The sequence below is a fragment of the Pan troglodytes genome, chromosome 14, assembly GCF_028858775.2.
Source record: "Pan troglodytes isolate AG18354 chromosome 14, NHGRI_mPanTro3-v2.0_pri, whole genome shotgun sequence".
Classification (NCBI taxonomy): Eukaryota; Metazoa; Chordata; class Mammalia; order Primates; family Hominidae; genus Pan; species Pan troglodytes.
This window is the reverse complement of record NC_072412.2, coordinates 105,960,429-105,985,000: the sequence shown is the minus strand read 5'-3', so window position 1 is coordinate 105,985,000 and position 24,572 is coordinate 105,960,429. Positions and strand designations below refer to the sequence as shown.

Genomic DNA, 24,572 nt, shown 5'->3' with positions numbered 1-24,572 from the left:
CAGATTCATAAAGCAAGTTCTTAGAGACCTAAAAAGAGACTTAGACTCCCATACAATAATAGTGGGAGATTTTAACAACCCCACTGTCAATATTAGATCAATGAGACAGAAAATTAACAAGGATATTCAGGACTTGAAGTCAGCTCTGGACCAAGCAGACCTAACAGACATCTACAGAACTCTACACCCCAAATCAACAGAATATACGTTCTTCTCAGCACCACATCGAACTTATTCAAAAATTGACCACATAATTGGAAGTAAAACACTCCTCAGCAAATGCAAAAGAATGGAAATCGTAACAAACAGTCTCTCAGACCACAATGCAATCAAATTAGAACTCAGGATTAAGAAACTCACTCGAAACCGCACAACTACATGGAAACTGAACAACCTGCTCCTGAATAACTACTGGGTAAATAACAAAATTAAGGCACAAATAAATAAGTTCTTTGAAACCAATGAGAACAAAGACACAATGTACCAGAATCTCTGGGATACAGCTAAAGTAGTGTTTAGAGGGAAATTTATAGCACTAAATGCCCACAGGAGAAAGCAGGAAAGATCTAAAATCGACACCCTAACATCACGATTAAAAGAACTAGAGAAGCAAGAGCAAACAAATTCAAAACCTAGCAGAAGACAAGAAATAACTAAGATCAGAGCAGAACTGAAGGAGACAGAGACACGAAAAACCCTTAGGTCCTTACAAAATTTTCTATCATTGGCCCACTGTAACAATTCAATATACAGGATCATATACAATTGCTTTCTAGTTTATTAGTAGTAAACATGAAACATCAGGCAAAATTTTTCAAATAGTGCATGTATAGTGCTCATTTTTCCATCGCTAGGAAGGCCAAATTTCTAACTAATTTTCTCATACATTAGGACTACTCTGACATTCTTCTTTCAACTCTTTCAAGTGAATCACATTCAATATGAATTTAGTTTTTCACCATCTTTAAGATATTAACTGTGTTAATATTTTAATTCATCATAAACTTATTTTCTCCTGAGTGGATGGACTATAGGTGCGCACCACTGTACCTGGCCAAAAACTATTTTGACCAGTTTTGTGTTATACTGAGCAAGACAGAAATGGAAAACATCCTAGGAATCCAGAAGGGAATCATGAAAATAATTATAATAAAAATCAGTTTGTTATTGGGTACTTTTCAGCTTATCACCATGACAAGCTAAATAATATTTCTACTTTGTGTCTAGCAGGTTTTATACTATTAATTAATTCTGTCATTCATTCAGACAGCTGTATTCAGAAATCAGAATAAAGACCTAAAACACATAAAATACTTCACTTCTCCTACGATTAACACTTCACTTAACTTTCATTTCTACCATGCATTCATTTCCCAGAATTTTCATACCTCCTTTTTTATTTTATTTATTTATTTATTTATTTATTTTTGAGAGAGAGTTTCACTCTGTCACCCAGGCTAGAGTGCAGCGGCGTGATCTCAGCTCACTGCAACCTCCACCTCCTGTGTTCAAGTGATTCTCCTGCCTCAGCCTCTCAAGTAGCTGGGATTACAGGCGTGTGCTACCACACTTGGCTAATTTTTGTATCTTTAGTAGAGACGGGGTTTCACTATGTTGGCCAGGCTGGTTTCGAACTCCTGACCTCAGGTGATCCACCCACCTCAGCATCCCAAAGTGCTGGGATTACAGGTGTGAGCCACTGCACCTGGCCACAACCCTCCTTTTAAGTTTTCATTATAAATACTGATGTTTTGTGTATGTTTTACTTGTGGTAAAACACGTATAAAATTTATCATCTTAACCATTTTTAAATGTACAGTTCAGTGGTATTAAATACATTTGCATTTTCCTGCTACCATCACCACCATCTACCTCCAGAAAACCTTTCAACTTAAAAAGTGAAACTTTGTATTCCTTAAGCAATAACTCCTCATTCCCCTTCCTCTCTGCCCCTGGCAACCACCATTCTAGTTTCTGTCTCTATCAGTCTGACTACTCCAGGTACCTCATATAAGTGGAATCGTACAGTATTTGTCCTTTTGCGCCTGGCTTATAACCTAGCATAATGTCCTCAAGATTCATCTGTGTTATATAGCACATGTCAGAATTACCAACTTTCTAAGGTTACTATATAATTCTACTTTTAAGTTTTTGAGGGACCATCATACTGTTTTTTCCAAAGTAACCACATCGTTTTATATTCCTACCAACTGTGCACAAGGGTTCCAGCTTCTCCACACCCTCACCGGTACTTATTTTCTGTTTATTTGATAGTAGCCATTCTAACGGGTGGGAGGTAGTATCTCATTGCAGGTTTGATTTGGATTTCTCTAATGATTAGTGATATTGAGCATCTTGTCATGTGCTTATTGGCCATGCGTATATCTTCTTTGGAGAGGTGTCTATGAAAGTCCTTTGCCCATTTTTAATTGTTTTTTGCTATTGAGTTGAAAAATTTCTTTCTATATTCCAGATATTAAACTCTTATCGGGAGGGCTGGGCATGGTGACTCACACCCGTAATCCCAGCACTTTGGGAGGCCGAAGTGGGTGGATCACCTGAGGTCAGGAGTTTGAGACCAGCCTGGCCAACATGGTGAAACACCATCTCTACTAAAAATACAAAAAAAAAATTAGCCAAGTGTGGTGGCATGTGCCTGTAATCCCAGCTACTTGGGAGGCTGAGGCAGAAGAATCACTTGAACCTGGGAGGCAGAGGCTACGGTGAGCCAAGATTGTGCCACTGCACTCCAGCCTGGGTGACAGAGTGAGACTCTGTCTCAAAAAACAAACAAACAAACAAACAAACTCTTATCATCTATGTGATTTGTAAATATTTTCTCCCGTTCTGTGGGTTGCCTTCTCACTCTGTTGATTGTACTCTGACAGAGTGGTTACTTTGGGAAAAAAACAGAGTAAGAAGGCAACCCACAGAATGGGAGAAAATATTTGCATGAAACATTTATAAATTTATAGTGTTTAGAATGAAAAATTTTAAAGGAGGGATGAAAATTCTGGGAAAATATTCTCCTTTCATATATAGAAGTGTTTAACTCTCACGTAGTCCAATTTATCTTTTGTTGCCTGTGCTTTTGGTGTCATGTCTAAGAAACCATTGCCAAATCCAATACCATGAAGCTTTTCCCCTATGTTATCTACTGGTTTTTTTGTTTTGTTTTGTTTTTGAGACAGGGTCTCACTCTGTCACCTAGAATGGAGTGCAGTGGCACGATCTCAGCTTACTGCAACCTTTGCCTACTGAGTTGAAGAGCTTCTCCTGCCTCAGCATCCTGAGTAGCTGGGATTACAGGTGTGTGCCACGCACCACCAAGCCCAGCTAATGTTTGTATTTTTAGTAGAGATGGGGTTTCACCATGTTGCCCAGGCTGGTCTTGAACTCCTGAGCTCAAGTGATCCACCTGCCTTGGCCTCCCAAAGTGCTGAGATTACAGGCATGAGCCACTGTGCGCAGCCTTCCCCTGTGTTTTCTTCTAAGAATTTTATAGCATTAGCTCTTACATTTAGGTCTTTGATCCATTTTGAGTTAGTTTTGTATATAGAGCAAGAAAAGGACCCAAATTTATTCATGTTGAAAAGGCTGTCTTTTCTCCACTGAATATTTTAGAAACTCTTGTCAAAAGCCATTTGACCATACATACAAGGGTTTATTTATGGGCTCTCTATCCTAGTCCATTGGTCTATATATGTGCAGTACCACACTGTTTTGAAAACTGTGGTTTTGTAATAAGTTTTGAGATGAGGAGGTATAAGGCTTTCAACTTTCTTCTTCTATTTCAGGATTGTTTTGACTATTTGGGACCCCCTTGAAATTGCATGAATTTCAGAATAAATTTGTCTATATCTGCAACAAAATGTATTTGGGGGTTCTGATACCGATGGTGTTGTATCTGTAGATCACTTCAGGTAGTACTGACATTTCCTTCTTTCATTTTTCTTTTGTTCACCAGAGATGGAGTCTTGCTGTGTTGCCCAGGCTGGGCACAAACTCCTGGGCTCAAGTGAACCTACTGTCTCAGCCTTCCAAGTAGCTGAGAGGTACTGATATTTTAACCATATTAAGTCTTCTAGTCCCTGACACAAGATACCCTTCCATATATTTGTGTCTTTTTTAAGCTCTTTCAGCAACATTTTATAGTTTTCAGTGTGTAAGCCTTTCGCCTCCTTGGTTAAATATATTCCTAAGTATTTTAGTCCTTTTGATTCTATTGTAAATGAAATTGCTTTGCCTAAAATTTACATAAATGGTTCCATTAAGTATGTATATTGTTGCAACTTTCCTTTTTACCATTATTGTGGTATATACATCTGTACCAAAAGTCTTAACAACACATACAGAAAGGACACACAGCATCATCAGGTTAGCTGCCACCACTTGGGAGAAAGTGGAACAGGATGATGTAAAGAAAGGACTTAGTTTAATCTATATATTTTTCTTTTTAACTAGGAGACCTGTATGGAAAATCTGCAACATCTGCTGTACTTTCCTTATTAGAAATATCTTATAATTTAAACTCCTAAAAATTAAACAGAAGAACTCTGGAAATGTAGGGCACCTAAAGTTTTACTGTGTGCTCAATAAAGCCTTTGCCTGCACTATCTCCAGAGTCATTAACCCGGACCTGGCTTGTCATCTGTAGGCTAATTTTTTTCTTGATGTGACAGTGGGTGATCTGGGAAACTAAGTTAACAATCACAGCTCTCCCGTCTATGACCCTAAAAGCAGACAATAGTGCCATACTATTGAAATCTTTCTACCAATGAGCCTTTACTTCGCCATGCTGTTCAACCTGCCTCCTTTCATAATACTGATGTCAAATGAAAGTACCTAAATTTAAATATGCCTAGGAAAAAGGGCTACACTAACATGTGCATATGCCTTTCATTGGGCTATTGATGCTCTGACAGTAGCTAAGCCAATAAATATAGGAAATCATTTCTGATATTATATACTAAGGTGGATATTTTCCAGGGAAATTTTTAATGCACTAATTTTGATGTGTTTTAAAAACAGCCCTGTTTTCCTCATAAGCTAAAAAGAGAAGCTGGAGATAATTCTACAGAAAAAAATTTAAAAGATACCACGTATGCAGTCAGGCCAGAGGTCTCTAGTTTTCAACATGGAATCTAAAACAAGCATAAAGAAGCAACGCTCGCCTGTGATCCCAGCACTTTGGGAGGCTGAGACAGGAGGATCACTTGAGCTCAGGTGTTCGAGACCAGCCTGGCCAACATGGTGAAACCCCATCTCTACTAAAAATACAAAAATTAGTTGGGTGTGGTGGCATGCACCTGTAGTCCCAGCTACTCGGGAGGCTGAGGCAGGAGAAATCACTTGAACCTGGGAGGCAGAGGCTGCAGTGAGCCGAGATCATGCCACTGCACTCCAGCCTCTGAGCGACAGAGCAAGACTCTGTCTCAAAAAAAAAAAAAAAAAAAAGAAGTAACAGCTCTGAAAAGTAATCTAGACAGTTTTCTTTATTAAGGTAAGGCATTACTTAAAAGAACATTGTATCAGAATATCAGATTACAGTAAGGCTTCAGTGGTGACTCAATATAGAACTGAAAATTATGCTAAACTCTACATTTTTATAAAGTTAATCTTCCCCCAGAAAAAAAAATGCTACATTGTAATATTGATACTCTTTACTATTCACTTCCTATAATTTGCTACTCAACCTGATCTCTGGTTAAATGTCCACTTACAAAGCTGTTTTTCTGAAAGGCCCATGTCAATAGGTGGAATGTAGAGAGTCACACAAGATCTCATGAGACAGCTGTTTAACTCCATCATAGCTTTCATTTTAAGAGAGCTGAGTGAAGTATCTTTCAGTATCTAACGTTTCAGCAATTTTGGCGTATACAGTGAATCACAACATTTAAAGAAAACCAAGGAGACTACCCTTAGTTCATGGACTGACATCATTGATCTGTGAGTCTGACACCACACAAGAATGTCAGCTTCTCCAGGGCAACAGCTTGGAACTGATCTGGTGCACAGTAGGCATGCAACAATTATTTGTGGAATGAATGAATTCTCATGAATCTTCGACTTGTGATATTTTCTCACTGAGATCAAGAAACTGCCATACCCCTCTCAAGCCACACCAGGTCTTATTTGTGTGAAATTATATTGTTTTGATGTTCATATCCTATTTCAATATTCTGATAAAAATTCACTTGTTTCCCCAAAACAAAATGACATTTCAATGCAATTTAGCCGTAAGAAGAGAAATGTAGATAAACAGAATATTCCTTATACTAACTATATATTAATAGCAACCTCCTTGAGTTCAGGCTGAAAATACGAAGGCATACGACTTAAAACAGCAACTCTTAATGGTATTTTTCTGGCACACTCGGGTCACAGTTTTAAACATATCACTCATACTACAGTATAAATACTGAAATCTTACTGTAATCTTGTTCACTATAGACTAGAATTCCAACTATGGCAGTTCTATCTTGGACCCTATATCCAAGGGGTTTAAGTTCTTCAAAACAAAAAGAGTGTCACCACAAGGTAAATTTAGCCTCAAGAGTGTCTTGCAGCATGAGATTTAAAGATAATGTTATGTGAGGCTTCAGATTATTTGTTTTAAAAGGATGGTTACCTACCACCACTATCATACATTTGGAACTGTAATTCAAAATGCTCTTCTCTGTAACAAAGGCAAAAGTATTACTTCTCATAGCATAAAAGAAAAATGAATCAAGTATCAGAAAGTGAGTTTAGGATGTGGCTAAATCTAGAAATGTATTTCCTAATAAGCATAAGAGAACAAAAATTTCCATTTCCATTCAGCTTCCTAAAGAAGATGAAAAATACATAGAGGTACTATAAATTCAAAAGACGAGAGTCACTGAACAGGTTAAAAATGGCTTTAAATATTCATAGATAATATCAAGATTACCAAGAAAATAAAGAAAGAAAACTCACCGAGAACATTGACCCATTGTTTGATGCTACTACAGTATGAACTTTATCATGCAATTTTACTGAGAGCTCCCAGTTGGCTATGTCTGGTTTAATAACAGGCATTCTGAAGTAGAATGAAAAGAAAAAGAGTTAATAATTTTATATTATTATTTCTCAATAAACTAATTTCCCTTTGATACAAAATGTGCAGGCTAAAACTGCCATTGGATGTATTTGCGAACATTTTAAACACCTACTATAAGAATCATCATGTATTCTATGAATTTGAATTGCCTAATTGTTACAGTCATTCACAAATTCATCTGCCTGAAGCAGTATTAGTTTTTTTCAATATTTGGTTACTATTCAAAATGGTTTTTTTAAAAAAAAAAATTACAATGAAATAAATAAGTATGCCATGCCTTAAACTTCAGAGACATAAAATGAATTACTGAGTTAGCATGATGTGGCCTAGAGAATCATTTTGTTCTTTACTGGTGATGAGACTAAAATTAATGTATTAAACAATGAACCTCTCTACATTATTCTACTTATAGAATGTTTCTTCATGATGTCAATTAGAAGAGAAATATCTTGGTACATTAGCTAGGATATAATTTTTTTAATTATTATTATTATTATTTTTGAGACGGAATCTTGCACTGTCGCCCGGGCTGGAGTGCAATGGTGCGATTTCGGCTCACTGCAACCTCTGCCTCCTGGGTTCAAGTGATTCTTCTGCCTCAGCCTCCCGAGAGGCTGGGATTACAGGCGCCCACCACCACATGCGGCTAATTTTTAGTATTTTTAGTAGAGATGGGGTTTCACTATTTTGGTCAGGCTGGTCTCGAACTCCTGACCTCATGATCCACCCGCCTCGGCTTCCCAAAGTGCTGGGATTACAGGTATGAGCCACCGCGCCTGGCCGATATAATTATTTTTTGCAAAAAAACAAAAAACAAAAAACAAAAAAACTATACTTATTTTATCATGTTATTACTAAAAATTCATGAACTTTAAAAAACGAATTTAAACATTACTCAGATACCCACTTATTATGTTATTATATAATAGGACAACATCAAAATTTTGCTAAAATAAAGCACAGCCACACACACACACACACAAAACCCTAAATGACTTATGAGTTCAACAAAGACTAAGCACTTGGCTCTAAATTGTGGGGCACCACAGAGAAATAAAACACAGTCCTCATCTTGGAAACTTACACACTATTTCTTTTCTAGCCCTGGTTTTCCCCATCACCTAAAACCCCCCAAAAAGGACTCCATATCTATGAACAATGTTAGTCTTGTCATACGGGTCTTTTCTTGCATATTATCAGTATTACATGGTTCAGAAAATCCGTATCAAGCAGGAAAAGACAAAAATGTTTTTACAGTATAAATGTTTCCCACGACTTTTTAAAGTAACAAAATTTAATGATTTCACAATTAACCTAATTTAAGTATTGCATATTTATACTTGTGAAGTAATATTTACCAAGTACTAAACATCAGCATTTTGTAGTATCTGGGCTCCAGCTTAAACCACAGTTCTGAAAAAATGTTCCAAGTTATGTTTTCATTTAAACCCACCAAATTTTCAAAAGAAGTCTCCGTGTATTCAGCATTAAAAAAATCAGAGTCACAAAAACTATGCTTCTAATCGAATCACCTCTAGATTCAATATCTGATGATTAATATTATTAATTTAAATACATATTTGTATTTGACCTACCACTTCTTGATCTGCATTATTCTGAAGATAAGGATATGTTTTAAATACCATGGAAGTAAAAATAAAAGTAAAAAAAATGCATCAACAATAATGCACACTGTACACACAGGCCTTGACGATTCTTTCTGGCACTGTGAAAAGAACTGTTTCAGGGGATAGAGCCTCACACAGAAGAGTATGAATGAATGGGGGTGCAGGGGAGTTGAGGGAGACAACACACAGTGGGGAGGGGAGGAGGAGAGGGAAAGAAAAGGAGGTCTGAGCAGAAAGGAAGAAGGGAAGAAAGGGCTTCTGTGCCAGTATTCCCTCTTTTTTTTCTTAGCACCTTTATTCTACAGGGCATTTATTTGTTTATATGTTTGTCTCCCAGTGTCCTGTGGGCTCCTAAAAGACCAAAATCATTCCTTATTTTTGTATCTCCAGCTCCTGGCACAGGATGGAGACAAAGAGATGAGGGGTAAGAAGAAAATACTGTGAGGAGTGTCTACTATGCACCAAGCACGTGTAGAAGGGGAGGCTGACTTGCCCAGGAGACAGAGCACAGGTGTGACAGGAGGACTGTGTGCCCCAAGCTCCTGGATACTCCCTGGGTGTCCCTGGACTACACCTATCATCTCGCTAAGACTTCATTTTGCTCACTTCGAATGGGGTCAATACTCCAATTTCACAGGGGTATTGTGATTGCAGAAACAGCCTCACATCTAGATGACCGTGCAACTTGGCTTTCTTGAATCCGTGCTTTCCTCAAGAATTATGTCACTACCTTGCTCATGATCATTTGATGGTTTTCTACCCCACACCAAGTTAAATCTTTATTAACCTAACTACCATTCAATGCCTTAAAAGTAAGAACCCACCTTTTGCATTCAATTTTATTTCTGCTTATTCTCTGATTTGTCTATTTGGTTAGGACAGACTCTTAAACCAAGCTACCATGAGGCAGAGAGCAAGACAGTGGTTTTGAACTCAGGCCCTGATGAGTCACAGAAGCTGACACAAAACCCGGAGCAAACTGTCTGTCTCAGTTTCCTTATGTATAAAAGATTGTAACAATATCTGCATTGATAGGGAGGTGTTGATTAAATTAGGTGTATACATGCTATAGCTTTTATTATGAGTAGTTGTCCCAGCTCTCGGCCTATATTCTTACTTTCCCCTATAACTGAAACCTCTTTCTTTATAGAAACTTTGGATCCTCATCTCATCTCTCTGCTTCTCACACTAACAGATCCTTCAAGGAAAATATTGCCTCCCTCACGAATTGTTCCTTAATTATAGCATAAACTCAAGAGATCTTTCTTCCATTTAATCTATGTCATATGCTGTAATATTTTTCAAACTGTAGCAGCCTGATGGAGTAGGGATTGAGAATTCCTTCTGTCACGTAACAAGTCTCTGCTTCCAGAGGCATTGGAACATTGCTGATCCTGACATCCTGTTCCAACCCAGAACCCATTTTCCCACAGAAAGGGACCTTATAGATGGTGATGAGATACAGTTGCCACTCTCCAAAACCTAAGTACTATTTATTTTTCCATTGTTTTATTTTGATTCACATCTGTTTCATATATATTATAATTTGTCCCAGGAGGGGCCTTATGGAAAGAGTACAGGGTTTCGAGTTAAAACATCCAGGTCTAAATCTCAGCCTGTTCTACTAGCAATGTACCTGAGAACTTATTCAATCTGTTTGAACCAATATTTCTACACCTGTAAAAGTGTATCAGAGCTAGGCAAGTGATAGGAAGCTACTGCTTCTTCTACAAACTTAACTCCTGCAGTGGCACTTTTCTAACAATTTTTTCTTTTTCTTTTAAGAAACATGATCTCACTGTGTCACAATGGCTGGAATGCAGTGGCCCAATCATAGCTCACTGCAGTCTGGAACTCCTGGGCTCAAATGATCCTTCTGCATCAGCCTCCTGAGTGGCTGGGATTACAGGTGTGCGCCACCACCAGGTCTGGCTTTTTTTTTTAAGAGATGGGGTGGATCTCGCTATGACGCCCAGACTGGTCTTGAATTCCTGGCCTCAAGGGATCCTCCTGCTTTGTCCTCCCAAAGTACTGGGATTACAGGTGTGAGTCACAGTACCTAGCCTTTTTCTAACAATTTCTTTCAGGGTGATATGTTAACAGGATACAGGAAAAAGGCTTCACTGTGCAAGACCTCTAAATACCAAAAAAGAGTCGAAACCATGGAATCTATTTGTAAGTTCACTCTTCTACAAACAAAATTTGCAAAGATTCCTTCTGGCTTGACATAAGTTTGAAACTAGTTTTGTTTGGGTTTTTAAATAAAATGCATGGGTTGGGCATATATGCCAGTTAACTGGCAGATATAAATATGCTCTGCAATAGAAATAAGCTATAAATTAAAAAAAATACAAACCTGAAAGAATGCATGCTCTATTTCTGCAAAATCACTGAAAATACATTTATAATACTTACTTTGAAACATTCTTATTAATTTAACCAGCACAGACAGATTTATGATAGTAACAATTACCTACAATTATGTGCTAAATGTTTAGAAAAGAATTATACAGATCCATTAAATTCAAAATAGTCTCAAAGAAGATTTTTGTGAACAACTCTCTGACAATAGGGAAAAGGTCTTAGAACTTCATTCAACTCACCATAGTAATGATACAGTTTCCTTTAACGAAGTACATTTCTAGTGAAAGATGCTGTCATCTGACCAAAAATTTAATCTGTGCAACTTACTAGTCACCTGCAAAGCTGATACCAATTAAGTTATTTCTTCAACAAACAAACAAAAACCAAAAACCCCAGTAAAAAAGAATTCACATAAACAGTGACTCACAAAGCAAATAAAATAATAGCTCTAACCCAGGTCTGTCCACTTTATCATCAGCCAGCCAGGATGAATATGCTCAACAGAACTAAATTTTTTATATTTGATGGTGAAAAACTGTCAGCTGATAGTCACTATTAATACTAATACATTTAACTTACTGGAATATTTTACTCAAAAGGGTGCTTTTGAGTAAATACTTTGCTATTACAAGTCATTTGCTAGAAGAAGACTATATAAACATAAAAACTCTCAGCATCTTCAGTTAGAAAGGATTATAAGCATTTTAAACCATAATTATCAGACACTCAAAAAAGCTGGTTTTTGATTGTGCCATCACCTCTTTAGAAGTAAAATACTGAGTTAAAACAATGCTAATGGTCAAGGAATCATTAAGAAATGCTTCATCATAACTTTCACAGTGGGTGGGCTGTAAAATGATCGAGAATAATATGCTGCATTCCATGGCCACTGAGGTCAGTTTCTGCATACAAATCTTTGCAGGAAGAAAAAGGCCTTCAGAAAGTGGGCCATTCATCTGAACCAAGTTCAGAGAATTTCCAGCACGGTGAAAAGATATGTTATGCAAGCACATAGATGTATTCAGTGGGGGTAGACAGAACCAGCTACATGGAGACTACAAAGGAGCCCTCCCATGGCTCATGAATAAGTCGAGGAAATGATCAGAAAAAAAAAAAGGAGAGAGAGATGTTTAGACAGATGGCCCACTTAAAATGCCTGAGACAGGGCATAAGCAATTTTAATGAAACTTTAGATCTAGTATATGAATTGTTTCTTATTTCCCCAGGGTTGGGGAAGGGGAGAAATAACTCCCAGGGAAGATAAAAATTCAGCAATTCACTGGAAAACTCACTTTTAGAACGTTGAGATGGAGGAATAGTTAAGTACAAGTTTTAGTAGTTTTTTAACTAGTGCAATAAATTCAAAAAAATTCTTTACAGAGCCATCAGTTATTAAAATGAATATAAAAAGCATAGAATGAACAGATTAAAGGAATTTTAAACAGAAGTCTACTGCCAAACCAAACAAAAATCTAAGCCTTATTATGTGAGAACTTACAACACTCCAACATTAAAGTTCATCACTGCAGAAGAAAGATAAAAGCAGCATTTTCAGAGAACCTCTTCAAAGCTAGGAATTGGCATAGAGGAGGATTAGAATTCTGCCTACATGCAATTGAAAATGTGTATGTTCAAATACATGAGACTGTGTGGAAGAGTCTGTATCACATAATCATGCTGAGAAACAGGGAACACCCCCAAGTTTGGTGTTATTAGCATTACAAATAATTACACAAATGACATCTGAATCTAGGATAGAATACGGAATGTTACTCATAATCTCATATATTTAAATATTATGCATACTCCCTTTCCTTCTTCCACCGATAAGGGCTTAAGGTTCTCAATTTAGACACTGGGCATGATTAGCCAGGAAAGGCACTGTGGCACAGCTGTCACCCCAGCAGACCCCATGTCTCACTGACCAAGTGCAGACCTACAAAAGCTGTGTGACCTCCATCCACAACTCACTTAGCCTCCTTGTGCCTCAGTTTCCTCATCAGCAAGACAAAGATAATAAGGATGCCTAACCCATATGCTGCTTACATGAGATAAAAGGTGTAAAATGCTTAGAGTAGTGCTTGGCACATAAATGCTAAATTAGTTATTATTATTATCATAATTTGGTGCAGAAATATCTGAAATCCCTCTCTTTTGTTTCAGCAACTGTTATTTTTTTTTAAATTTTACTCTCATACAACTAACATACAGTCAAATTCCAAGATCTTAAGTTCCGTCATTCACCCTTCCAGTCACTTGGCTCTGCCTGCCACTAACAGTCAACCAGAGATTATGCTTGCCTGTTCTGAGCTTCACATGAACAGACTCCAAAAAAAACTGTGGCTTTTTTGACCAATATAATGTTTCTGAGGTGCATCCATGTTGTTGAATAGTTCATCCTTTTTTTCTTGCTGAGAAGTATTTTATTGCACCAACACACCAAAATGAGTTCATCCTTCTGTGGATGGACATTTTGGTGGTTTCCAGTTTGGGGCTGTTATAAACAAAGCCACTGTAGACATTCTTTGTACTTGGTTGTTTTTTCCCCCCTTAAAGAGGTATGTCTTCATTTCTTGTGGGGTAAAAAATCTAGGGAGTAGAAGTCGTAGGCTAAATGTAGGTTTAATTTTATATGAGTTGCTAAATTGTTTTCCAAAAGATTACAACATTTCCATGTTCCCACTGCAATGAGTTACTCTACATTCTTGCCACCATTTGGCATTGTCAGTCTTTCTAATTCTAGCCAGGCTAGAGGCTGGGAAACCGCATCTTATCACAGTTTCATGTATATTTCCCCCATGACTAGTAATGCTGAGGACCTTATGGTGCTCAGTGGCCATTTATATTCAAGTTTTTGCCCATTTTTATTAGGTCATTGGCCTTATTTTTATTGATCTGTGAAAGTTCTTTATTTTGGATACAAGGCCTTTGTCAGATTTATGTATTGCAAGTATTCTCCTCTTCTGTGGTTTGCTTATGAATTTTCTTAACAATGTCTTTCCTTCAGCAGATTAAAAAAAAAAAGACATTATTTTTTAAAGCAGTTTTAGGTTGACAAAAACTCAACAGAATTTCAATTTCCCACACATCCTCCCCTACATGAATTCCTCTATTATGAACATCTTGCATTTGTATGGTGTATTTGTTAGAATTGATAAGCCAATATCAATACATTACTGTTAACTGAAATCCATACATTAAGGTTCACTCTGTGTTATACATTCTGTGGGTTTTGACAAATATCTAATGAAATGTGTCCAGAATTACAGTATGATACAGAGTAGCTTCACTGCCTACAAGTCCCCTGTTCCACCTATTTATTCCCCCCTCCTTCCCCTGAATGCTTGGCAATCACTGATCTCTACCATCTCCATAGGTTTGCCTTTTTCAGAATGTCACTTAGCGCTGGAATCACACAGAAGGCTGCCTTTTCAGATTAGCTTTTTCCCCATACCAATATGTATTTGTTTCCACTGTCTTTTCATGCCTTAGTAGCTCATTTCTTTTTATTGCTAAATAATATTCCATTGTACGGACGTACCAGTTTATCCACTCGCCTACTGAAGGACATTGCTTCTCAGTTTTGGCAATTATGAATAAAGCTGCTGTAAGCATTCACGTGCAGGTTTTAGTGTGTGCCTATGTTTCCAGCTCATTTTGGTAAATACCAAGGAGCACAACTCCTTGATTATATGGTAAGATTATGTTGTGTAAGAAACTGCCAAACTGTCTTCTGAAGTGGCTTACCATTTTGCACTCCCACCAGCAATGCATGAGAGCTCCTGTCGCTCCACATCCTCAGCAGCACGTGGTGTTCGGTGTTCTGGATTTTAGACATTCTAATAGGTATGTAGTGGTATCTTTTTGCAGTTTTAATGGAAGTTTTTAATATTAACAAAATCTAACTCACTAATTTTTCCTTTTATGTTTAGTGCTTTGTCTCCTTGCTAAGAAGCTTTTTGCCTATATACAAAGTTTCAGAAGATATACTCACATGTTTTAGATGTTTTACATGTAGATCTATCCATGATGCATCTCTAACTTTCCTGTGTGGCGGGAGACAGGGGTGAGGCCATTTCAGGAAAATTTGTAGACCAAGTACTGCGACTTTGTTCCTATTAGCTATTCTAGGTCTGATATGGTTTGGCTGTGTCCCCACCTAAATCTCATCTTGAATTCCCACGTGTTGTGGGAGGGACGCAGTAGGAGGTGACTGAATATGGGGGCAGGTCTTTCCTATGCTGTTCTCATGATAGTGAAGGAGTCTCACGAGATCTGATGGTTAAAGAAAAAAAAAGGGGGGGGGGGGTTTCCCTGCACAAAACTCTTTTTGCCTGCTGCCATCCACTTAAGATGTGACTTGCCCCTCCTCGTCCATGATTCTGAGGCCTCCTCAGCCATGTGGAACTGTAAGTTCAATTAAACCTCTTCCTTTTGTAAACTGTCCAGTCTCAGGTATGTCTTTATCAGCAGGGTGAAAATGGACTAATGCAAGTCCCTTTGCATTTCCATAGAAATTTCAAAATCAATGTGCCAATTTCTTCCACATCCTCCCTGAGATACAATCCCAATAGAATTACTATCGGGCCTGCATTGAATCTGTATTACTGTAGAGAGAAGTGACATCTTAATATTTTCTCTTCCAGTCCATGAGCAGGATATAACTCTTACTTCTTCTGATTTTTAATTTATTTCATAAAGTGTGGTAGTCATGAATCTCTTTTGTTAACTTTATGCCTATTTTTGCCTTAGTTTTATTCATTGTATGGCAGACTCCTTAGAGTTTTCTTAGGTAACCAATTAAGGTGTGGAAAGCTTCCTTTGCAATCATTAGGCTCCGTTATTTCTTGCATGCCTTCACACTCTAACTAGTGACGGTGTCTGCTTTGCCTATTTTTATGCTATGTTAAGTGGAACTTTAATTTTCACTTTCCCATTGTTGCTAGTTTATTCAAATACAACTTGCATTTGATTGCCTTTTTATCCTGTAATCTTGCTAAATTTGTTAGTTCCAGCAATTGTTTTATAGATTCTTATAAGGCTTTCTATGCAAACAATGATGACCTCTGTAAATAGAAATGACTTTACTTCTTCCTTTCTGATTTCTATGCCTTTTATTCTTTTCTTTCCAACTGCACTGGCTAGGATCTCCAGGATAATACTGTATAAACACGATAAAAACAGACAACTTTGTCTTGTTCCCAATCTTAAGAAGACAACATTAAATATTTTTTCTGAAATTTCTTCACTCTCTTGCCTTTCCTTTTGTCCTTCCTAATACATGCTTCCTGATAACTTACAGTGCCCACAAGTCACCGAGGCTGTCTTCCATTTTTTTTAAAACAGCTTTTTTCTTTTCTTTTTTTTTTTTTTTTTTTTTTGAGGAGTCTTGCTCTGTTGCCCAGGCTGGAGTGCAGTGGCACGATCTCAGCTCACTGCAAGCTCCTCCAGCTCCCAGGTTCAAGTGATTCTCCTGCCTCAGCCTCCCTAGTAGCTGGGATTACAGGCGTGCACCACCACACCTGGCTAATTTTTTGTATTTTTAGTAGAGACAGGGTTTCACCATGTTGGCCAGGCTGGTCTTAAACTCCTGACCTCAGGTGATCTGCCCACCTCGGCTAAACAGCTTTAGTGAGGTGTATTTGACATTTTAAAAAACAGCATGTTTAATGCACACAAGTTGATTAGTTTGGACATATGCATACGGTCATTACATTATCACCACAATCAAGGTAATAAACATGTTTTACCTCCAAAAGTTTCCTTTGTCCTTTTGTGTCTCTTCAATTTTTTAAACACATTTTTCTTTCTCTTTTTTCAGATTGCATAATCTCTATTCTTCTATCTTCAAGGTTACCTATTCCTTCTTCTGCCATCACCAGTATGCTTTTCAGCCTATCCAGCAAATTATCCATTGCAGATATAGGACATTTTAGATATGGAATTTCCACTTAGTAGCGTGTTTTTATTTCCATTTCTATGCTGATAGTTCCCATTTTTCCCTCATTTTCATCTTTAATACTTGAAAATGATTTTAATAGCTACTTTAAAGCTCTTACCCATGAAACAAACATTTTAGTAATCTCACGGTTGATTTCTGTTGACTGCTTTTCCTCTGGATTATAGTTGCCTTTATTCTTAGATTGCATGCCAAGTAAACCGTATTGTGGAGATGTCGTCAGACTTCACTCATCATGTTATCTCCCTCTGAAAAGTACTGATTTTTATTACAGCAGGCAGTTAAATTACTAGTTACCAGTCCTGAAGTTGTGGAGGCTCACTTTTATGTTGTACTAGGAACTATTTGGTTTTGCTCTCAATAAATAAAAAGTCCAAACCATTTATTCCAGAAAAAGTCTCTTCTCCCAAGGCATGGTCCTTCCAGGGTTTTAATGGAAAGCTCAAGGTGTTTACAAGTACCTCAAATTGATGAGATTCAGATTCCAACATTATCATAACCATGGTAGGCAACTGAAATTTTAGCTCAGTTCATTCAGCATTCCAGCAGTTCTGGGGTCTTCTGGGATCCCTGGGGTCTTTGTTACGCACATCTCCAGGGTCAACCAACAATTTGAGAGAATCTGAATTCACATATGGAACTCTTCACTCTGTTGCTCCCTTTCTGCCATGATATCCCTGCTTAATTTCCAGCAGTTCTGACAACACTGAACATCATTCTCTGAGACCTAAAACCAATAACTGAGTTACAGCCATGCCTTAATGCATGCAATAGTGACTGCTTTCAGAGGAAAAGCCACATAAATGTGCATCTCACTGGTGTAGTTTTCTTCTTTTAGGGGTCGTATTTGGTTGTACATCGACAGCCTTCAAATAGTTGTGCTTTATATTTTGTCCAGAGTTTATAATTATTTATCTGGAAAGGAATTCATTGAAAATACACTACATTGCCATTGTAGGAACTGAAACTTTTCCGTGTTGTTTTAATTTTATGTCACTTGCATTTCAAGGCAGAAGAGGAAAGAAAAGATGGAAGAACGTGGGTTCACATACATTTACTACTTCCACCTTCCAGGTGGTAGCCCAGGAACACTTGACATTGCTACCCCCAAGAGCTACTCTTGCACTAAATTGAGAGCAGACATAGAAACATATTTTACAATTTGAAAAGAAATATTCTTAAAGACTCCATCAAACTAGAAGGAAGAAATGCCTCATTTAATTCCTAAAATTTGAACATCTATTATACCATTAGGAAAACAAATTCTTAAATATAAAATGCGTAACAGACTATAAACATTTTAAACAGTTTGAGATGAAATTCACATATCATACATTTAACCCATCTGAAGTGTACAAGTTAATGGTTTTTAGTATAGTCACAGAGTTATGCAACCATTCCCCACAAGCAACTTTAAAACGTTTTCATTGCCTCATAAGGGAAACATTAGATACGAGAGCAGTTACTCTACATTCCCCTCCTCAGCCCTAAGCAACTGTTATGTACTTTTGATTTCTATAGCTTTGCTTATTCTGGGAAAATTTGTGATCTACTTTGACTGAATTATTTCATTTAGCATTTTTGCAAAATTCATCCATGTTGCAGAAAATATCAATACCTCATTTATTTTTATTGCTGAAAAATAATCCATTCTATGAACATATCACATTTTATTTACTATTATACACTCATTCATCATTCGAAGGACATTAGGGTTGTTTCCACTGGCTATTATGAAAAATGCCACTATAAACATTTGTGTACAACATTTCTGTGGACACATGGTTTCATTTCCCTTGGGTATATACCAAGAAGTGGAATAGCTAGGTCATGTGGTAATCGTCTAATATTTTAAGAATCTGTCAAATTATTCCCAAGTTCATATCACTGTAGTCATAAATTCCCACCAGGAACATGTAATGGTTCCCATGTTTCCACATCTTCACCACTTCATGGGTGTGAAGTGGTATCTCATTGTGGTTATGACTTACATTTTCCTATCAACTAATGATACAGAGCATCTTTTATGGGCTTATTGGCCATTTCTATATCTTTTTTGAAAAATTTTTATTCATGTCCTTTGCCTATCTTTTAACTGGATCATTTGTCCTATTATTAAGTTGTAAGAATTCCCTATACTAGACAAAAGACTATTAAATATATATGATTTGCAAATATTGTCTCCCATTTTGAGGGATGTCTTTTCACTTTCTTCATCATGTCCTTTAAAGCACAAGTTTTAAATTCTGAAGTCCAATTTATCTAATTTTTCTTTTGTTGCGTGTACTTTTGACATCTTATGTAAGAAATTATTACCTAACCAAACATAACAAAGATTAACTCCTATGTTTTTCTCTAAGAATTTTGTTGTATGAGCTGTTACATTTAGGTCTATGATTCTTAAAGTTCATTTTTATGTATGGTGTGAGGAAGGAGACCAACTTCATTCTTTTACATGTGCATATCCAATTGCCCAAGCAGAATTTACTGAAAAGATTAATCTTAACTCATTGAATTTTCTTCCTACCCTTACTGAACTCAATTGACCGTAAGTATAACAATTTATTTCTGGAGTCTCGATTCTATTCCATTGATCAACATGTCTATGCTTACGCCAGTACCACTTTGTCTTGATTATTGTAGCTTTGCAATGTTTTGAAATCGGGAAGTAGGAGCCTCCGAACTTTATTCCTCTTTTACAATGCAAAGGCATTTTCATATGAATTTTGGAATCAGATGTCTATTTTTCCAAAAATAATGCAGCTGGGATTCTAGTAAGGATTGTGCTGAATCTGTAGATCAGTTTGGTGATCAATATTGGGTCTTCTGATTCAAAACATAGGGTGTTTTTCATTTTGGTCATCTTTATTTCAACAACATTTTATAGTTTTCAGTGTTCAAGTATTGCATTTCTTGTTTAAAATTTACATTTAAGTATTGTATATTTTTTGGTGCTATATAGAGTTGTTTTGTTAATTTCATTTTTGGCTTGTACAATGCCACTGTATAAAAACAAAAATTGATATTTGCATATCATTCTTGTATCCTGTATCCTTCCAGGACTCATTAGTTCTAACAGATTTGTTTGTCAATTCCTCAAGATTTTCTACATCTAAAATCATGTCATCTGCAAAAAGAGGTAAGTTGACTTCTCTCCAATCTAGATGCCCTTATTTTCAGGTGTGGGTTTATTACACATGCTCCTCATCAGTCTGAGGAAGTTGCCTTCTATTCCGAGTAGGCTTAGTGTTTTTCATAATGAAAAGCTGTTGGATTTTGTCAGATTTTTTTTTTTTTTTTGCATTTGAGATAATCCTGTGGTTTTTGTCTCTTATTCTATTAATATGATGTATCACATTGATTAACTTTTGTATGTTAAACCAACTTTGTATCCCTAGGAGAAACCTCATTTGGTTATGATGTATATCACTGTATATATTCTTGGATTCAGTTTGTCACTATTTGGTTGGGAGTTTTTGCATTAATACTTAAGAAGAATATCAGCCTTTAGTTTTTGTCTTGCAATGACTTTATCTGGTTTTGGAATCATGATGATATTGGTCTTGTAAATTGGGATTTTGGAAGAGTTTGTGAGGATTAGTATTAAGTAATTTTCCTTTAACTGTTTTAACCAATGAAGTCATCTGGTCCTGAGTTCTTTCTAAGAAGTTTTGCAACGATTAGTTCCATCTCTTTACTTATGATAAGTCTATTCGGATTTCCTACTTTCTCTTGAGAAAGTGTTGGCAGTCTGTATCTTTCTATGAATTTCTCCATTTTATCTAAGTTATCTTGTTTATTGGTAAACAATTGTTCACAATATTCCCTTATGATCATTTTAATTTCTGTAAGGTCAGTAGGCATACCCCCTATTATTCGTGATTTTACAATTTCAGTTTTTTTTCTTTTGGTCAGCCTACCTACAGGTTTGTCATTTCTGTGATCTTTCCAACAAACACATTTTGCTTTTATTGATTTCCTCTATTGCTTTCTAGTATCTATTTCATTTATTTGTACTCTAGTTTTCAGTATTTTATTCCCTCTGCTCTTGTTTGCTCTATTTTTCCATGTTTCCTGAAGTGGAAGATAAGGTAATTGATCCTTCCTTTCCTTCTCTCCCTCCCTCCCTCCCTTCCCTGCCTGCCTGACTGCCTTCCTTCCCTCCCTCCCTCCCTCCTCCCACCGCCCCTCTCTTTCTTTCTTTCTCCCTTTCTTTCTCTCTCTCTCTCTCTCCTTCTTTCTTTCGACAGGGTCTCACTCTGTCAGCCAGGCTGGACAGTGGCATGATCTTGGCTCACTGCTACAGCCCTGACTTCCTGGGCTCAACCGATCCTCCCACCTCAGCCTTCTGAGTAGCTGGGATTACAAGTGTGTGCTACCACACCCAGCGAATTATTTTATTATTATTATTATTATTATTATTATTATTATTATTATTATTTGTAGAGATGGGGTCTCAAACTTCTAGGCTGAAGTGATCCTCCAGTCTCAATCTCCCAAAGAATTGGGATTACAGGCGTTAGCCACCAAAACCACACCCAGCTTTATTTCTTCTTTTATTTTGAGATAGGGTCTCACTTTGCCACCCAGGCAGGAGTACAGTAGTATGATCTTGGCTTACTGCAACTTCTGCCTCCCGGGCTCAAACAATTCCCCAACCTCAGCCTCCCAAGTAAAAAGGACTATAGGCATGTGCCACCATGCGCAGCATATTCTTGTATTTTTGTAGAGATAGGGTTTCACCATGTTGCCCAGGCTGGTCTCGAACTAGTGGGCTCAAACAATCTGCTCGCCTCAGCCTCCCAAAGTGCTAGGATTACAAATGTAAGCCACTTTGCCTGGCCTCTTCTTTTTTTAATACATGTGCTTACAGCTCTCATTTCCCTCTAAGCACTGTTTATGTGCGGCCCACACGTTTTTAGATGTTGTGTTGTTTATATTAACCACAAAATATTTTCTAGTTTCCTCTGTAATTTTTTAAATCTATTGGTTATTTGGTAGTACACTGCTTAATTCCACATATGTATGAACTTCCCAAATTTTCCTTGTTGCTTTCTAATTTCATTTAATTTGTCAGAAACATACTTTGGATGATTTCAATTCTAGTAAATTTACTGAAGCTTGTTTTATGGCCTAGTATATGGTATGGTAAATATGGTCTAGCCTGGAGAATGTTATACGTGCACTTGAGACAGGTATATTCTGCTGTTGTTGGAGAGATTATTCTAGAGATGTCTGTTAGGTCTATTTGGTCTATAGGGCTGTCCGACACTTTTACTTCCTTGCTGATATTCTGTCTAGTTGTTCTATCCATTTTTCAAAGTGATGTATTGTGGAATTGCCTATTTCTCTCTTTGTCTCAGTTTTGCTTCACATATTTGGGAACTGTGTTATTAGGTACATATATGTTTATACTTGTTATAGCTTTCTGATGGATTGACCCTTTTATCATTATAAAATATCCCTCTGTCTCTAGCAATAATTTTGTCTTGAACAATATTTTGTCTTGGCAGCTCATGCCTGTAATCCCAGCTACTTGGAAGGCTGAGGCGGAAGGATTACTTGAGTCCAGGCATTTGAGGTCAGGAGTTCAAGACCAGCCTGGGCAATATAGGAAAAACCTACCTCTAAAGAGATTTTTAAAAATTAGCTGGGCATGGTGGAGTACATCTGTAGTCCTAGTTCCTTGGGAGGCTAAGGCAGAAGGATCACATGAGCTCAGGAATTAGAGGCAGCAATGAGCTATAATCACACCACTGCATTCTAGCCTGGGTGACAGAGCAAGACCCTGTCTCTGGAAGAAAAAAAAAAATACAAAAAAAGGCTGGGTGTGTTGACTCATGCCTATAATCCCAGCACTTCAGGAGGCTGAGGTGGGAGGATCACTTGAGCCCAGGAGTTCGAGACTAGACTAGCCTAGGTAACATAGCAAGACCTCATCTCTATTAAAAAAAAAAAAAAAATAGCCAAATGTTAGGGCATGCACTCTAGTACCAGCTACTCAGGAGGCTGAGGCAGGAGAATCACCTGAGCCCAGGAGTTCAAACTTGCAGTGACCTGTGATGCCACTGCACTCCAGACTGGGTGACAGAGCAAGACCCTATCTCAAAAAAAAAAAAAAAAAAGAAGGCTATTTTGTTTGACATCAGCATTATTAGTAATAAAATACTGATAATAATATTATGAATACAATGTCTGTCTGATACTTTTTTCCATCCTTTTACAATTGACCTATTTATGCCTTTGACTCTAAAGTGTGTCTCTTGTAAAGCATATGGTTTGATCATATTTTTAAATCTATTCTGTCAGTATCTGCTCTTGATAGGCTTAAGCCATCTGCATTTAATATAATTAATTACCCATCAGGTAGGATTTACATCTACCATTTTGCTTTCTACTTTCTATATGTCATATCTTTTTTCTCCCTCTATTCCTTTATTATTGTCTTGTTTTAAATCACCGTTTTCTATTGTCTTATTTTAATTCCCTTGACTTTTCTTTTACTAATATTACTATTTTTTAAAGTTATTTTCTTAGTGGTTACCCCGGGCATTACAATTTGAACAATGCTTCCAAGCAACATGGTTTGCTAGTCTCTGCTCTACCTTGTCTTACACATTTCTTAGTATTTTCCAAATATCACAGGATTTATTCACAGAACAAATTTCATTGAACATATTATTGGGGATAAGGCTGAAAAGATGACTAGGTAGCTCTGTAAAGGGAAACTGAGGTCTATCCAATTCAAGTCAAATAATCAATATCTAAACATGCATTTTTATCTTCACTAATCTATTATTATTAAATTACTTATTTTAAGGAAAAGGTAGTTCTAAGGTAAACTGATGAAGAGATATTAAAGCACACAATGCCCACACTGGTCTCCTAGAAAAGATGTCTAATCTCATTCTAGTACATCTCGTTACTTCACCCATCTCCACATGCATAAATCATTATGGTCTTCATATACACAAATATAGAAAAAAGCATTATACTGAAAAATCAAGTAATCACATCTTCATATATACAAACAGAGAAAAAAGCATTATACCGAAAAATCAAGTAATCAAATCTTCATATATACGAACAGAGAAAAAAGCATTATACTGAAAAATCAAATAATGGGTTCAAAAGATACATTTTTCCATTTGCACCAAATCTATTCCTTTTTTAAGTTTTTTACTTATCTCACTGACAATCTCTAAACCACTTTTAAATCTTTTTTTGGAACAAGGCTGAACACAAATATAATATATACAAATATTCCTCCATTACCTACAGAAAATTGCCTTACACAGATCAGCTAACTTGGGTTTTTAATAATAATCTTTGTATTATGGAAATTAATCTTTTGACATTTTACTATAAATGCACTGATGGTGTTGATTTAGTTTCAATTCAAAAATCAAGGATTTCATTACCCTATAAAACATATCCAGAGTTCAAACTATTTAAGGGGGTTAAACAAAATGCAAACATTTAATGCAACATTAAGCATGTGAAATAAAAACTTGATTGCCTAAAGAAAGCATGCTATGCT

At 36.8% G+C, this 24,572-nt stretch overlaps 1 protein-coding gene and 1 long non-coding RNA gene across 4 annotated transcripts in view; one reads left to right on the top strand and one right to left on the bottom strand.

Moving 5' to 3' along the window:
• Nucleotides 1–24,572, bottom strand: part of PCCA (propionyl-CoA carboxylase subunit alpha) — a 446,563-nt gene that overhangs the window by 157,741 nt on the left and 264,250 nt on the right. For all 3 annotated transcript variants that reach the window (XM_001149000.7, XM_063792625.1, XM_063792626.1), the window contains exon 19: nucleotides 6,958–7,060. In XM_001149000.7, the coding sequence (XP_001149000.5) occupies nucleotides 6,958–7,060 (103 nt within the window). The remainder of the gene's footprint in view (nucleotides 1–6,957; nucleotides 7,061–24,572) is intronic.
• On the top strand, nucleotides 10,560–20,176 carry LOC107967970 (uncharacterized). Its single transcript, XR_001708839.3, has 4 exons — nucleotides 10,560–10,635; nucleotides 10,797–10,884; nucleotides 14,840–14,919; nucleotides 20,093–20,176. It is a non-coding gene; the product is annotated as an uncharacterized LOC107967970 (long non-coding RNA).